This window comes from Asterias amurensis, chromosome 13, assembly GCF_032118995.1.
Source record: "Asterias amurensis chromosome 13, ASM3211899v1".
NCBI lineage: Eukaryota > Metazoa > Echinodermata > Asteroidea > Forcipulatida > Asteriidae > Asterias > Asterias amurensis.
The window spans coordinates 6,255,167-6,271,955 of record NC_092660.1 but is presented as its reverse complement, the minus strand read 5'-3'; the positions used below and the strand labels follow the sequence as shown (position 1 = coordinate 6,271,955).

At 38.8% G+C, this 16,789-nt stretch overlaps 1 protein-coding gene across 2 annotated transcripts in view; it reads left to right on the top strand.

The window, feature by feature from the left end:
* The first annotated feature begins 1,080 nt into the window (after positions 1-1,080).
* LOC139946036 (inactive tyrosine-protein kinase transmembrane receptor ROR1-like) overlaps positions 1,081-16,789 on the top strand; it is a 114,466-nt gene continuing 98,757 nt past the window's right edge. For both annotated transcript variants that reach the window (XM_071943619.1, XM_071943618.1), the window contains exon 1: positions 1,081-1,514. In XM_071943619.1, the coding sequence (XP_071799720.1) occupies positions 1,391-1,514 (124 nt within the window). In that variant the 5' untranslated portion in view covers positions 1,081-1,390. The remainder of the gene's footprint in view (positions 1,515-16,789) is intronic.

Here is a 16,789-nt window from a genome sequence, read left to right as displayed (position 1 = left end):
AAACATGTAAAAAAATTGAGCTTAATCGGCCGTCGAAGTTGCGAGATAATAAAGAAAGAAAAAACACCCCTGTCACACAAAGTTGTGTGCTTTCAGATGCTTGATTTCGAGACCTCGAGTTCTAAACCCGAGGTCTCGAAATAAAATTCGTGGAAAATTACTTCTTTCTGGAAAACTACTCCACTTCAGAGGGAGCCGTAATTACAAATTTTGGGGCATGTTTGACAATATAACCCCTGAACTACGAATGAGTAGAGAAACACAATTTAGATAAAAATCTCCCCGAATATGACTGTATCAGAAAATAAAAACGTTGGTGTCCAGTTCGCGCAGTTTTCACACCCAAACAAGACCAGCAATATGTGGGGAGTCTCAGAGTCGGTTTGGGACAAAAACACAAAAATACTCCGCAAAATATCAAAGTCTCCCAGCCTCTTGAAAACCAATCAGATTTAATGTTCCGACTACCATCAGATTTCTTGTTTAGGCTAACCGTCTGGAATTATTGCTAATTACCCTAAAATAAAACACCTCGAATTAAGAAGCAATCTGAAGTTTAACCAACGTTTCGCCAAATTTAGCCAACATTTACCAAATCTTCACAAAATTTGAAGCATATAAAATTGCGATTACTTGTCATACTATGGCCCCCAACAATAGTCAAACCGCGGAAGAAAGTTGAGGGCAGCAGTTTCGACGCACTGGTAATAATTTATTGGGCTTTAGTGATGTCTGGTGAGCGTAGTGCACGCCCCATGAAATTCATATACCGCCACCAATCGCCACTCCCTGTCCAGGTTATAGGAAATGGAATATTCCAATATATTGGGTGTTGCTGATTCTAATTACTAATTTTATTGTTATATATCTATATAAAAACACATCAATTATAAACCACATGAAATTATTATTACTATTTGTACGACTATTTAATATTCAAGAGCATTCATATACAAATTTAGTGATATACTCCGATTGTTAAAGAATTAACGCACCCATACGAAATGGAACCTTCCAGATCAACAACACATGTCTGCCTTCTCTATCTCTCTGTACAGTGTGTGTGTGCTGTGCCATCGATCATGAAATGTCAATCTGATGATCACAGCTGATGTGCGAGTGGTACATCGTGTACACAAAACAGCAACCTACTTTGTAAATCTGAATGTCAGTAATTTTGACGTTTGTCGGTGAAAAGATCTAAAGGAGTGGTAAAGATTGGACTATTGCCACTTTTAGAGAGAAATCACGTCTTTACAGAAATCTAGCAAGATTCTGAAAGTGAATGAACAACTCGTGTGAAGATCTTCGAACCCCTCGATCTTGAGAGAGCCTGCATACCTCCGTGGAACAGTTGAAAGGGGCAGCACACTGTAGCGGTACGGGGCTGATGTGGTGCAGTCGCCCGGGGATCCTTAACTGTGAGCTCGGCATGTCTGGTGGGGCAGTTATGGGGTCGTTGTTCGGAAGGTTTTGTGCGGTGGTGATCGTGTTATGCATGTGGTCGACCCATGGTAAGTACAAAATCACGTTTGGAACTGTCTTGTCAATGTTGTTGGAGGGCCCACAAACGGTCCAAGCTGTGTATTTTGTGATGTTTGTTATGTTTGTAAGGATGAGTGTAGTGTTTAAACATCGGTAGAAAGGGTAACCTATGGACCATGATGGAAGGATTATCTTCTCTGTATTTACTGACAGCCTTGTTCAATGTTGTTACTTGTAAATTCTAGTAGTACAATGTAAATGTTGGGAAACCGTCTTATTCTTTACAAGTGTGATGACTTACCTTAATGAAAACATCCATTCTTTCACAATTAAGAGTTTGTGAGCATATATCATGGAAGCTTGTCTTAAGTTGTAACAGGTGTAATTAATTGTCAGGGCTCAATTTGGGTGAAAACAATCCACAAGACTGTAGGGCTTCCCTTGCAGCTCAGTATTTCTTTTACTGAGACAAGATATTATAAGTCTTTGAACAACACTAACACTTAAGTAACAGATTGATCTGTGGTCCAGTGTACGTTTCGAACCATGAGGTTGGTAATGCAGAATAAGGATACAAAAACTGCTGTGTATTCAAAACTTACAAAAGTTTTAAAGAAAAATACGTCAAATTCAATTTTGTCAAATTCACGTCAATTTACGTCAAATTCACTCGTTTGGACAACGAATTCTTTAAAATATTTATCTGAAATTATATCACAGTAAGTAAACAAAATTTTGGTTTTAAAATACAAGATCTTAATACCCAGAATGAAAAATGTAAAAAAAAAAAAAATTATAGTTAATTTATTAGTAATGGTATGCTATGCTATGCTATTTAAGTAGTGAAAAACTGTGTAGTTAAAAAGCAATTCAATACAAACTCATGACTATTCTTATGGTATGCATCAGTTTTGTAATTCTATAAACTCGTTGACAGAGAGCGGCACTGTCAAAACACGAGAGAGTTAAAGCGTCAGCCGAGGAAAAAACCTCATTTACATTCACAGAATAGTGTGCGACAGCACTCACTAATTAAGTTTCCATTGAGGCTTCAAAACCCGGAAATGAATTAAACGTCGAGAGAGACTCCTCATGACAGTCTCGGCACTAAAAGTTTTAAAGCATTAACCTTTTAAGATTAACTTTGCACAGGATCCAAGTTAATTACTCTCGCGAAATCTACATCAAATTTCCATATAAATCATCTCAGCCCACTGTTTTGAACTACTTTAAATGTGTTGAGATTTTCTTGGGGTAAACTTAAGTTTGTGCAGAGCATATGCCAAATGTTATCAACTTTGCTGATTTGTTTTAGTTCATGCCTTTGAACAAGGTTAATTTAATCATGGAAATCTTGTTCTTTAGTGAAATAAAATTCTGTTAGGAAAAGTTGATTTTGATACTAGCACAGGCTTACAAGTTTAAACACAAACTTGAAAATACATTGTTCATGAAAACCATCATTCTGTCATTGCTGCACAGACTTTTGGAAATTTTTTCCCTTTTTTCCCCTAAATTCCTTTTCTAAATTTACCTTTGGTTCAAAGAACAAATGACTATTTTGTGCTTGAGCTGTCACAACAGTATTTTGAAGTTCAAGGCCATTGTGTTTAACAATAATGTGAGAGAAACAGTCTGCTTCAGGTTTGTTATCTTCACACAATGTTTGGTGACAATGTCAGACTGCCACCTTTAAACAATTTGCAACAAGCCTTCTCAGATTTCCCACCATCTTGTGGCCCAGGCAACACTTTTGTAGACTGCATCGTGTGAAACTGAAAGTCCTTATGGTCCAGCTCCTTCAAACCTCCTCACAGGAGAGAAATTACACCAAGGGTCTCAACACTATTACTGGGTCATAGGAAGAATGGAATTTACCAGGCGGCCATTTTCAAAGGCATCATGCGGAGCGACCCCTGCTGTTCTCAGTGTCTGCTAGGTGTGCTCGTGAAATTGAGCAGATACTTATCTGAACAATACTGCGTTGTTAAAATTCTTTTGGTTGGAGTTAGATTCTATCATAATTTCAGATTAGAAATGATTCAGTGGCTTGTTGTACACAGAGACCAGTAAGAGTTTCATGAATAGGTCAAAGCATCCAGCCAAGGACACAGAGCATGAGACCTAAACTCGCTGTCAAATATTTCAAGATGGTGTCTGAGGCCAGTGGTGTACATGATCAATAGCCTATTAAAGACCTCTTTGATGTGTAGACTGTGTACTACACAGCTAAATAACTGTGATACTCCAGAGACAGTCTGATGGTAGAACACCAAGGGAATACAGGGGTGTTGTTAAAAGGCTGTTGTTAGCTCTTGACTACCTGTGTTGGTTCTTCGTCTGTTTTTTTTTAACACCTCCGCCAGACCACAGGTACATTGTATGGGGAGTACATGTAATGGGTTACAAACCTATTATTCAAATAGAGAGTAGTATGTCAGGCTTCTTGATTTGATTAGTGGTGGTTGAGCTGAACATTCAGAAAGCAACATACGCTCTTCTATTGAGATTACCTTGTTTTTGTTTTGTTTTTGGTTTTACTGCGCCTTGAACACCCAGCAGGGTGGATATGTGCGCATTACAAGTCTTATTATTATTATTATTATTATTACCTCATTGGCCCCCAATCATAGTAGGGCAATAAAGTACTTGAAACCATGGAGGTAGAAAACAAAGTATGACACCTTGCTTTAGCAGTCACAAGGCAAAATGGTGTTCAAACACAGGAAAGAGAAATTTAAGACTTTGACTTTGTTAATATTTGAATGGTCAAAAAAGATGTTTTCCCATTTTCAGTCAGAATCAAGAAACCATGCTCTTTATCTACTTCTCTAGTATTAATTTTGGTTTTTACCCATACACTGATGTGTGTTATCCCTGATGCAAATTTAACATCTATTATACTTCTCTAGTGCTGAGAATGCTGTTTCCAAAAGCTCATTGAAATCGACTGCCTCAAGAGGTTGTTATGGAAGTGCCTTTATTTTAACAATCCGTCTAAAATTTGGATCATAGTTTTTTTTAAGGCCTTGTGTAAGTAAATGTCTGGCCACATTTGCGTTCATTGATTTCCGAATAAGTCTTTCTTGGCAGCTAAACCTCCAAAGAATGCATTGCCTGTTAAACGTGATAATTGAGATTGAGCCCAAGTCTACGTCCCTTTTTTCCTTGTTTGTGTACTAATGTTCACATTTTGGTCATCTTTTGGAGCCACCTTTTTATTGAGGGGGGGGGGGGGGGGGGTGGCAAGTATTCTTGCTCATACAAGGAGAAAGTATCAGGTAATGTTTTCCAAGCGTATCACATCTTCATCTGTTTTTTTAAACGATCATTTGGCCGGAAGATTGGTTTAGAGTTGGACACTACTTTCTAAGTTACACTGATGTAAATCCCCGATCATGTCTGTCTTTGTAATTCAGTTTTCGTTGTCAATTTGTTCCCAAATCCTTCTCAGAAGCAGTTGCCTTTGATGAACAGAGAAACACAGGTGCACGCGGCCCCTCAATAAGAAAGGCAGCCATAATCATTTTGAGAATTGGTCTTGACACATTTAGTTACTCGGCTGACATCAGTGATCACTAGAGATTGGTAATGGTATAGAAACTATTTATAGATGCATACCACCATAGTTGTAAAAAAAAAGGAAAGAAAGAAACCCCAACTGTCCAAATTGCCTGAGGAAGTTAAAGTTGAATGAAAAAAACAACAATAAGAAACGAGTCAATCTTCACAGCGGCACTTGCTTTTTATTCCACTTTTTTATGAAGGTTGCTTTGCTTGTTGTAGTAGTATGAGACATCCTAAAATGTTTTTCCGAAGGTCTCATCATTTACATGAGATCATCCGGGTCCATTCTCTTTTTAACAGCGTGGATTTAAACACCCCAGTAATTACGCATAGTTAACGGTAGTTTCCTTTGTGTCGCACCTGAGCATCCTTATAATAATAAAAAGAAACCCACATTGCAATCGTGTGTGACGGAGAAAGGCTGTTGGAGGAGGCTTTTGGAATCAGCCTTTCTGAAAGTGTTTTAGCCTTGCTTGGTTTTTTTTTCTTGCCTGATAATTGGACCATTAGCAGTGTGTCTGTTTTGGGGTGGAGGGGGGGGGGGTGGCATAATATATTGATATTTTGTGGACTTGTTTTCTCACTGCTTCTACTGGATTATTTCTGAACAAGTTATATTTTGAAAGGTGGCCATTTCTTGAGGAATGTACAGTGTAACATTGTACCTTAGTACCTTAGGATTGTTCATTGAATACAGGACAGGGGTGGATTTCACAAAGAGTTAAGACTAGTCTAATCTCTAGTAAGGAAGAGTTGTTTTCCTAACGTACATTTGTGTAGGCCTGTACATACGTTTTTAATATCTCCTAGGACTAGTCCTAAGTTAGGACTAGTCCTAAATTAGGACTAGTCCTAAGTCAGGACTAGTTCTAACTCTTTGTTAAATCGACCCCAGGGGTGTCAAAACTTATCCTGAAAATGTTGCGCTTTCTTACCGGTGCTTTCTTTAGTCAGCCAGACAGCTGCCAGACCAGTGAGCTTTATTTGGTCCACATTTAATTTTATTCGTTTGCATATTTCCAAAATAGTTAAATCTTTCAGAACGTGACCAGTATCTCAAGTGCCTTACATGGTAATTATGTCATTAGTTTATTAGAGACCTATTCTTAGGTCATATTCAAGCTCTTGAGAAATTGCTTTAAACATGAAGGTTGCTGTTAACTAAATTATAGCTATAAAAAGCAATTTGCCAGCCATGGTTTTCAGCTGTTTTATGCAGCATTTAGCCATCAGTCTACCACAACTGAGGAAGATTAATGTCTTCGTGTGTAAAGGCCCATTCACACGAGCGCTGCAAACGAGGGTCCCGTGCGATTTCATAACATCGATGTTATGAAATCGCAAATCCACGTCGTGTGAATGCTATGTATGTTACGAAATTACCTGGGTCCCGTGTTGTTCATAACACAGATCGAGACCTCCTCCAAAAAATCGCATCGATGTTATAATCATGGGGAGCCATCGTCTGAACCGAATGCCTGCGACCGTAACGAGGGACCGCTGCGTTGACACGTGTAGAACTATGGAGGAAGAAATGGGCGAACTATAGCATGCATATACATGTACATGTACATACACGTGATGTATATCTGCTGAACGCTGGACAAGTAGGTTTCGCTGGCTGGTAGGTTTCGTGGCCGGATGCTAGACCAGTCCAAACCTTGAAGCAAAAACATCGTTCAATCGGAAGCAGAATACGTCTTTTGGCAAAGCTTTTCGATGTTTTAATTCACCATTTGTTATGTCTCATCAATAATTCCATATCTAAAAACATTTTCATTCAACAATGTAGCGTTTTTAACGTCAAAAACTCTATTTGAATCGTGGAACTTTGTGTTTTTCTTCGACTCGAATATGACTCGACGTTGCTGGATCGCTGCATTTCAAGACAAGCTCAAACCTTGAAGCAAAAACATCGTTCATTCGGAAGCAGAATACGTCATTTGGCTAAGCTTTTCGATGTTTTAATTCATTATTTGGTATGTGTCATCAATAATTTCATATCTATAAAGCATTTCCATTCAACAATGTAGCATTTTTAACGTCCAAAAAGCTATTTGAATCGTGTTTTTCTTTTTTTAGCTTCGAAAACGCAACCCCCTTCCCGCCGGCCGCCGGGATGAGAGTTACGTTATCGCAAATGTTTGTAAAATATTCTACATTTTATGTGACTTAAAATGAAATAGATTTCAATGTAATTGATTTATTTTATTCCTTTTAACTGTAAGGTTTTTGTTTTAACTCAACCCTCTTGCTTGTAGACTTAAGTCCATGCAGTCAAGCCTACCCAAACGAGGGACGTATGTTTACATGTGTGTGTGTGTGTGTCGTGTGAATGCTCGCTAAAAAATCGCACGCGGTAAAGGTGACAGACGGCTGGCGCCCTTAACCAGGGACCCTCGTTTGCAGCGCTCGTGTGAATGGGCCTTAAGGTACCAAACATGGGGGTGGGAGCCTATCTCCTTGTGAAAACAGTCCAACAAGCAGTACTGAAACTATAACACAGTATGCACACATCATCATCCACTGTGGTACTTGTCAATCAATACTCCCATTTTTGTGAATTTCACCCAAATTTTGTAACAGTTCACCCTCCCCTCCACTATTATGGGCTAATCAGCGGGGTTCCCACAATTCAAGTGCAGACAAGCAGAAAACTTCCGTTCCAAGAGCAGGTTTTTTCTTACATTTGCATGGGATCCTGTTTGTAAAGGAACCCTTCCGCTGCATTGGGCGCAGTCTATGGGTTGCAGCACATGCCGCTGCCAGGACAGCGTTGTCTTGTTTTATATCGCCTTGAACGATTGTCGTCTGCCGACTCGCAGTCAGCGGCAGGGGCTGGTCCCGATGAATAAACAGTCCGGGATATGCGACGTCAATTTGAGAATCCGGCTGAAATAACTGGACCATACAGATATTGCATCGGTCGGGGATGAGTTGCGGTTTTAGCCGCTGTTTAATAAAAATAGATCTTGTGTTCATGCATGGAGACATGAAACGTTACAGTATGAATTGGAATGATGTGACTAGATGCATATTCTAGTATTTTTTTTTGTGCCGTAGCACAAACCTCTCTTTTATTTAAATTTGTTAAAAGCGCATTTCCGAAAGGTATTTGAAGAATTTAGGTTGAAGGAGAGTAGAATACTAGAAGCTGATCTGGAAATCCAGCTTTAAAAGAAAAAAAAAAAAGGAAATGGTTGGGCTGAAAGCTAATGCAAGATATAGGTCAGGCATGGACAAAATCCGATTCACGGAAAAGATAAGCGCAGCTTGCAATTTAGATTTCCACCTGACTGAAAGAAAAGCAAGGGTTTTGAATCAGGGATTGACCCACTTTAAAAATACAAAGTAAAATCAGGAAATACCTTAAATTGCTTGTTTGTTTCATCTTCCTATGGGCTACGGACCATTCAAACTCCTTGATTAGATTTATAAATAAAGAAGAAGCGAGAGTCAGGATGCAGGGTTTATTATTGGGGCACTTCCACTACAGGCAGTGGGGGCAATCGCCTTGGATTCCTTGGTGCCCCGTGAAATATTTCTGAACATTTTTTTTTTCATCCGTAGAGCTGTAAATTATTCACATAATTAAAACATTACTAGAGTGTTTTGATTTTGTGTTTGTATCCTTTTCTTTTTTGTTAAACCAAAATGAATTTAGACCTACATGTGGAACGAAAAATGGCCCTTTAAAAAATTACTAAGAAAAGAAACACAGAAAAAGAATCGTCATTGTCACTGAGCAGATGCAAGAGTCCGAAATACAAAGATTGCTGCGCACTGGTAAAATTCAATGAGTGTGAACATTTCATAGTGTGTACAGCAAAGATCCATTGTACCAGTGTACGCAAAGGCCAACATATTTTTACACAATGCCCAAATGAGATTTTCTTGTGTAAACTTGTTGTTGTTGTAAAAATGCAATTCTCAAAATGTAGCATTCGGTGAACATTGGCAGTGTCGTTGAGTAGCAGTACAGAACCGCACGCGCACTTCCCTAAACCTTGGAATAAATTGTGACAAAAGGCCAGCCATAGAGGTTAGCCCCTTTAACTACACACCACAACCCAGTCAGCTGAAAATCAATGAAAAACAATTAAAGGGGACGGGCAGCGACATGCCTCCAATAGCTGTCCCCATGCTTAAGTCCAATTGGGGGAGGACAAAAGAAAATCGAGCCAGCACACAATGTAAGTGAATTAATAATGTACTGTCTAGATGTAACAAAGGCTCCTGTAAGGCGTGCACAGTGTATGTTGTGTATTGTGAAACTCAAATGTACCATGTTCGATCCGCCTTCTTGTATTTTTTTCCCGACTTTTATTTTCCAAGCAAACTCGGCCAGATTTCAAGTATCAATCAATGAGCTTGAGTTATGAGCTACCAGGCGAAGATGACAGTGAGAAATGCTAGTATTGTGGAAATATTAACTCCGTATTAGGAAACGAGGAATGCTGTTTATAATTACTCTTGGTGTGTAAAAAGAAAAAAGTATTTTTTTTTATAGACATGAACATACTGTCATGAGTGCTTGAGTTGGCACTTCATCGTCACCATCATCATCATGAGCTAAATCTCATGCCTGAAGTTCAAGACCAAAGTCCAGGGGTAGTTGGAGTCAACCGGGGTCATTGTTCCAGGTCGGGGCTCCGGGTGCTCCAGTTGGTTTATCTTAGACCCTCTGCAGGATTAAAGGAGATGCAGCCCTTTTGTTTAAACGTTAACAGTGGACCGGAGATGCAGAACGGAATGTCTTTGTATCAAGAAAATGAAGAGTGATTTCTTTTTAAATTCATAAAAAAAGTGTCATCTAAAACAAAAAACTTCACAAAGAAATTTCACAGTAAAAATCAAAATTACAATTATTCTAAAACTTATAAATTATTAACATAAAAACAAAATGTCCCTCCCCCCCAAAAAAAAAAAAAATTACACATTGATAAAAGAATAGTTAAAATGCTAAAACAAATTTATAACAACAAAATGTGAAAAATAATCCACAACTTTGTCTTTAAAGGCAGTCCAAATCCAAACAAGCATCCAACTTATCTATCAATGGTGAGTTTGACATGTCAATTTTTGAACTTCTCAGTTGGAAAAGCTTTCCCACTTAGTCACTTGTGTGACCTTGTTTCTATAGCCAGCACTCCACTTCAGATAGCGATTGCCTTTGTGAACAAATGAGAAAATTATTGGCGCAAGATAATAATATCCAATAGGAGACAGTATTGATTTTAAAACTGTGTGGCAAGCTTTCATGGCAGACTTTGAAGCAGAGATTTGGTTGTAAAGTGAATATCTTTTTGCAATTTATACACCTTGTGTATCGATAAATGTGCAAATAATATTTAAGTATTCCACCAAGCCTGAGTCTTCTTTTTTTCGAAGCGATGTGTTTTGCGGCACAAAGGGGATCTCTGCGAGAGAAGATAGGGCCTGTTGTACCATTTTAAAGACACTGGACACTATTGGTAATTGTCAAAGACCAGTCTACTCACTTGGTGTATCTCAAAATATGCATGAAATAACAAACTTGTGAAAATTTGAGCTCAATTGGTCGTTGAAAGTGCGAGATAATAATGAAAGAAAAAACACCCTTGTCACACGAAGTTGTGTGCTTTCAGATGGTTGATTTCGAGACCTCAAGTTCTAAATCTGAGGTCTCTAAATCAAATTCGTGGAAAATTACTTCTTTCTCGAACACTATGTCACTTCAGAGGGAGCCGTTTCTCACAATGTTTTATACTACCAACCTCTCCCCATTACTCGTCACCAAGTAAGGTTTTATACTAATCATTATTTTGAGTAAAAACCAATAGTGTCCACTGCCTTTAAAGGGCCTAGGTACATTTTTTAGAACACAAAACACAATGTCCACAGATTTACATTAAACTCAACAAACAGTTTAAAGATAATGATAGTAGAAAGCTTCCCTTAAAATATTACTTGCTGAGGTGCTGTAGTTTTTTAGAAATGAGTTAAACAAGTCACAAAAATATTTTTTGTCTCAGTGAGACGAAAATTATTTCAGCATGTAAGACATATTTTTGTTACATTGTTTTTAAATCCTTTAAAGGGCTTCCTTCAGGAGGTGTCGAGCCTCTTGCTTGTGCAGCGTAAACTATTCAACAAAAATGCTGTGCTGTTTGACTGCACTGGGTAGTGAATTAGTGCTTGAAGAAATGTCAGTAAATTTGAATTTAGATATTGACAAAATTGGGAGACCACCAACATAGGGCTAGGTAGCTCAGTTGGTAGAGCGCCGGCACGTTAAACCGGAGGTCATTGGTTCAAATCCCGCTCTAGTCAATTTTTCTTTGTTCAATCCAAAATCATTTAAAAATGTACCCAGTCAGTTTCCCTTGTGGTTTATTATTTGAATGAATTTGTATGTAAAAAACACCCAATGTTTTACAAGAAAAATGAAAATCATTGTTATTTTTGTTCACTGTTGATATTGCTCCTCATGAAGCTGATTTCTAGTGCATGACAACTATGCATTTTTCTGTAAAGTACGCTTCATTTGATAGTGAGGCTACTCTATCATCATTGAAAAGGATATTGTCAATGAAAATTGTCAAATCTAGCCTGCCATCTATAATTTGGCGTCATAAAGGCACCCCAGTGAGGAAAATGATTTTAAATTGTCGTAAATTTCCTTTGAGTTGAACCGGTGTATTTAATATCCCTCATTGGCTGTCAGGAGTTGGGGGTATCCTAGCCTGGGTACTTATCACCAGGAAACACCCACCCATTGTGTGCCATTGAATGTGGGCTAGGAAGAGGGTTGGCAAAAGCTAGCTTGTGGCCACAGGGCCCAGAATTTCAAGCTTGGCTGATCCCCCTCTGTGTGGTGGTGATGGGCGCTCGGGCGGAAAATTTATGTTGACAATGGTTCCATAACAGACTTTTGGCTAGGCCCAAACACCAGCAGTTTGCCCAGTTGGGGAAAAGTGCTCAATAATGAGGGTTTCAAAACCTTGGAGCTCTGTTTACGCTCAAAGCTAAATACTCGGTCTCTGAATCATTGTATTGAATAAAATCCCGAGTTTGGTGGAATTATGACAACTTGTGTAGAGTGATGAATGAGGTAGCGTAGCAAGTACACATTCATTCTTCTCTAAAGAAAATATTGTGGTAGCTTTCACTCTGCTTATATTGTAAATACATTTTGACACTTTGATGTTTAGTTGCAGTCCACTTAATTTTTTAAGGAAAGCAACCCACGGGCAATTACTGATTGAAACTACCCCGATTATATATGTTTGAGTTTTCAGCCATCCATTGAACATTCACATTATTCATGGTTTTGGAATTCAGGGTGTCTGTCTCTGCTGTTCTTTTTTTCATCGTGCCTGTCACTTTTGTGGACCCTGGGTTCGATTTCTGTTTCAGAATGGAGTCTTGTAATGATTGGGTGTTCGGTTTTTGGTACACTATGTTCAGAATTGTCGCTGTATCCTTAAAACAGTTAACAAGAAAGACCCTTACCTTTGGACAGTTGTTCAGAATTTGCATGGAATCGGTTTAGAACGCCAGTTAAATTAGAAAGTCACATTTTTCAAGCAATTGACGCTTTTCTCATTACACGTTAAACCCAAACTCCCACAATCAATGAAAGCCCTTCAGCCGTTAATACCATCCTCCCGATACATGTAGACTGATAGTTTTAGAGTTCGCTACAAAGTGATCGCTCCGAGGCAGAACAGAGGATGGCTTTCTTCAGATGCTGCTTTTACTCCAAGATTGGTTTTCCCACTCCTTAAAGGGTAGGCTTGCAGTCGGTAATTACGAGAAATATTTCTTGACAAATTATAGCCTGGAAACTCAATTGACCGACCATGGGAACGAGTGACTTTGGTATAAGAGAAGCCGACTACAAAGTGATTCAGTGTGACAGTCCAGACCATCTTGTTTAACAAAGAATGTCTATTTTAACCAAATTAAAGGGCAGGTATACATTTGGTAATCACTCTTCACTGAAAATTAATTGCAATAAAAACTGTTGGTTAGAAGCCTACAGCAGCTTTAAAGCATTTGGATAAACATAAGTTTGAGAACCGTTTCTCAGTATTCCTAAATACTTCATTCTTGGACATATTCGCTCCCGATTTTCTGCGATATCTCAAAAACACGACCATGAAATTTTCAATCGGAGTGTCATTGTCTACATATTCATTTATATGGGAGTCAAACATTTGATTCCAAAAAATATAGGTTTACTATATTGGAAATAGGATTAGCTTTTTTGGTGATAGAAAACATTTTGCAGATAACCTTTTTTGATTGAAAGCCTTTTTTGGTGGGGGTGAAATTTGAAACAGGGACGAAAAAATATGTAGATCTTCAAGCCTCAGTTTTGTTTTGTTGATTTAGAAAATATCAAGCTGGTCGCCCCAAGAAAGAAATTACAGGAGAAGGAGAACAAAAATTATAATAAAATGAACTGAATTTTTTTTAGGTTGCGTTCTGAACCTGTAACTTAAGCTTTCTTCTTTAGAAAGTACACTGTATCACTTTAAGGACATACTACACCCAAGAAGTGTTACACCGCCTTTAATGTGCGCCACAATTGATTGCTCCGAGGCACAACCATGGATGCCTTCCGTGAGACTGAGGTGTCTTACTCCTAGATCTTCTTTCTTGTTCTTGGGGAGTAAAGCATCTTACCTGAGACGAGGGGGTATTCCACGAAGGATCGTTGTGACTCACTCTCTCAGTGGTGTCAGAAGTCAAAACCGTCACAGATCGTCATCACGCGTCCCGTCCAGCGCGGACGGTATCGATCTGATCCATATTTATGAGAGGCTATTGTGAAAAGGTTCTTTAATGGCCACTCACGTTGCAATCCATTATCGGAGCTCATCGGGGACGGACGGGGAATAATGTTTCATCATTCAAGGGGCATCGTCGACCTATGTGGCGGTTTTTCTGAAGTTAAGTTTCACGGCCAGCAAAAAACTCATCTAGGAAGGCCAGTGTGTTTGTTGCTAATCCTGCACAATGTGGCTACCCTTTTTCTAATTGCGGCCTATAGGAGTTCATTGAACCAGAGTCTGCATCTTCTACAAGACCAAAAACGAAGACTTCGACACTCGTTTGTAGTACATGTGAAGAAAAATGAAATTGATCGATTCCTCCCACTTGTTTGTAATATTTTTCTAGTTAGTAGATCAACCATTTGAAGCCATTCAACTGAACTAGTAGGGCAGTGTGGTGTTGAAACCGCACACAGAACTAAACCATGTACTGCATTTGTACAGGTTCATGTGCATATTGTGTACTGTGCAGGGCCCAATTTCATGGCTCTGCTTACCGTAAGCACAGAATCGACGCTTACGGAAGCAGGGAATTGTGTGCTTACGGCAAGCGTATTTCACGGGTTAGCAGCGAATTTTGGCTTCTGCGCGTGCGTACGTTACTAGGCATTTTAAGCTTACAAGGCTAGCGCAGAAGTTCGGCGCTTGCAAGTATTAGCGGGGAATCATGATCGTAAGCGCAGAATTCGGAGGTAAGCAGAGCCATGAAATTGGGCCCATTCACCACTCTTTTGGCCAAAATTTTCATGTATTGGTACGCAATTTGTGTGTATTGGTACGCAATTTGCATGTATTGTCCGAAGATTGCATGTATTAGAAATTTTTATGTGCATTGGTTCGCAATTTGCGTGCATTAATTTCTTTGTATTGGCACGCCATTTGCGTTTAATGGCAGGCAATTTGCACGTATTGGCACACAATTTGCACGCATCTGCCCAACATGCTACATGTAGCTTGTGCGCTGGTAGAGCCGAAGCAAACATCCAGCCCGAACCCTTGGGAACATTAAGCGATGTTGGAGAATAGAACTAACATTCATGTGACTGTGTAAAGGGTAAAACAAAATATAAGAGATACACATGTATTGTCTCTCAGCTAAGACCCGGAAATATTCTCAACGGTATGATGCTGTGGCCGGGCGAGCATAAAATGTTAACACGTCGCTCCAGGCATCTCAAAGCATTACTTGATAAAATTCTTTGTACTCATTCACATTATATTTATAGTCAATGGACTTGAGAACAAAAAAGACTGTCAACATTTCAGCATACATCAATGATTAAATGCAGGGATGGCAAATTTTTGTCAGCCAAGGAATTTAGTGTGTGCGCTACAGGGCATGATTTATATGTGATGAGATGTACCGCTGATAAAATTATTCTCGTCGTCGCGTTGTCAGTCTTAAAGACTGTGTTGTCTCTTGTCTTAAATAATTTTGTACACATGTTTTGTCTGGTGTTTTTTTGATTGATGGTGTTGCCTTTGACGCTACCTCAGGTTTTTCTTTCTTCTTACTTTTTGGGATTCAAGACACAAATTTATTGAACAAAAAAACTTGTAACTTTGTTGCCTAAAAATATTATTTTGTTCCCTCTAAAAGACAAAGTACTACATGTACTTACCTTTGCTTTTTGGAACTGTTCAATTATTTTAATGCTTTTATAAATGTAGTATACAATGTATGTATGAACACAATAAACATTAAGCAAAATTAAAAACGAAATAAAATACAAGTAATACAGGTAATGGGGTGAGATTGATAGTATAAAACATTGTGAGAAACAGCTCCCTCTGAAGTAATGTAGTTTTCGAGAAAGAAATAGTTTTCCACAAGTTTGATTTTGAGACCTCAGATTTAGAATTTGAGGTCTCGAAATCAAGCATCTGAAAGCACACAACTGCGTGTGACAAGGGTGTTTTTTTCTTTCATAGTTAACTCGCAACACTGACGACCAATCAAGCTCAAATTTTCACAGGTTTGTTATTTTATGCATGTTGAGATACACCAAGTCAGAAGACTGGTCTTTGACATTTTACCAAAGGTGTCCAGTGCCTTAAAAAAGTGAAGGTCCCAATTTTCAGCTAGCTTCTTGGTAGCTGGTTAGTAAAGGTACCGTTTTGTAAAAACTGCTCTTTTCTTCCCTTGTCTATTTTTAAATACATTATGTCTTTCTTAAAGTACATTCCCCCAGCACAAAATTCATTTTTTCCCCACTCCTCCGGTTCACCTCCCAATCTCATTACACTGCCCCAGATCTCTCTGAAGCGCAGTTTAATTTGTCGTACAAACATTCACACCTCTGTGGAACCTGTTTCCTTAAATAATTGCTTCACTAATTTCTGCCCGCTCCCTGTGACCTCTTAAAGGGACAGGTTGCATTGGACAGGGCAAGTTGGTCTATAAAAAGTGTTGTAGCCGTTTCTTATGAAATGCATTGGTTAGAAAGATAATCTAAAAGTAGAATATAATAATCCACACAAATATGCCTCGAAATTGCACCGTTTTCCTTTTACTCTGCGAACTAACACGATCGGCCATCGGCCATTTTGTGCAAAATGGTGTGCCAAATTATAGTTTGAGGCATATTTGTGTGGATCATTGTATTCTTCTTTTATAACATCTTTCTAACCAATCCATACACATTTTATAACAAACCGTCAAAAGCTTACGTATAGACCAACTCGCCCTATCCAAGGCAACGTGTCCCTTTAAAAATAAAATAAAAAATGAAGATAGCACATGAGGTCTAATCACTCAAGCCCCCTCTCCTTGCTTGAGAATGGCGGAAGGGGGGATGGGCGAGGGAGGAAAGCTGGAATCGCTCTCCGCAAATGAGTTGTAAATCTCATCATTGCTCGCATTAACCAGCTGATACCTACTGTGTAATCATGCATGATGCAGTGCTACTAATGAG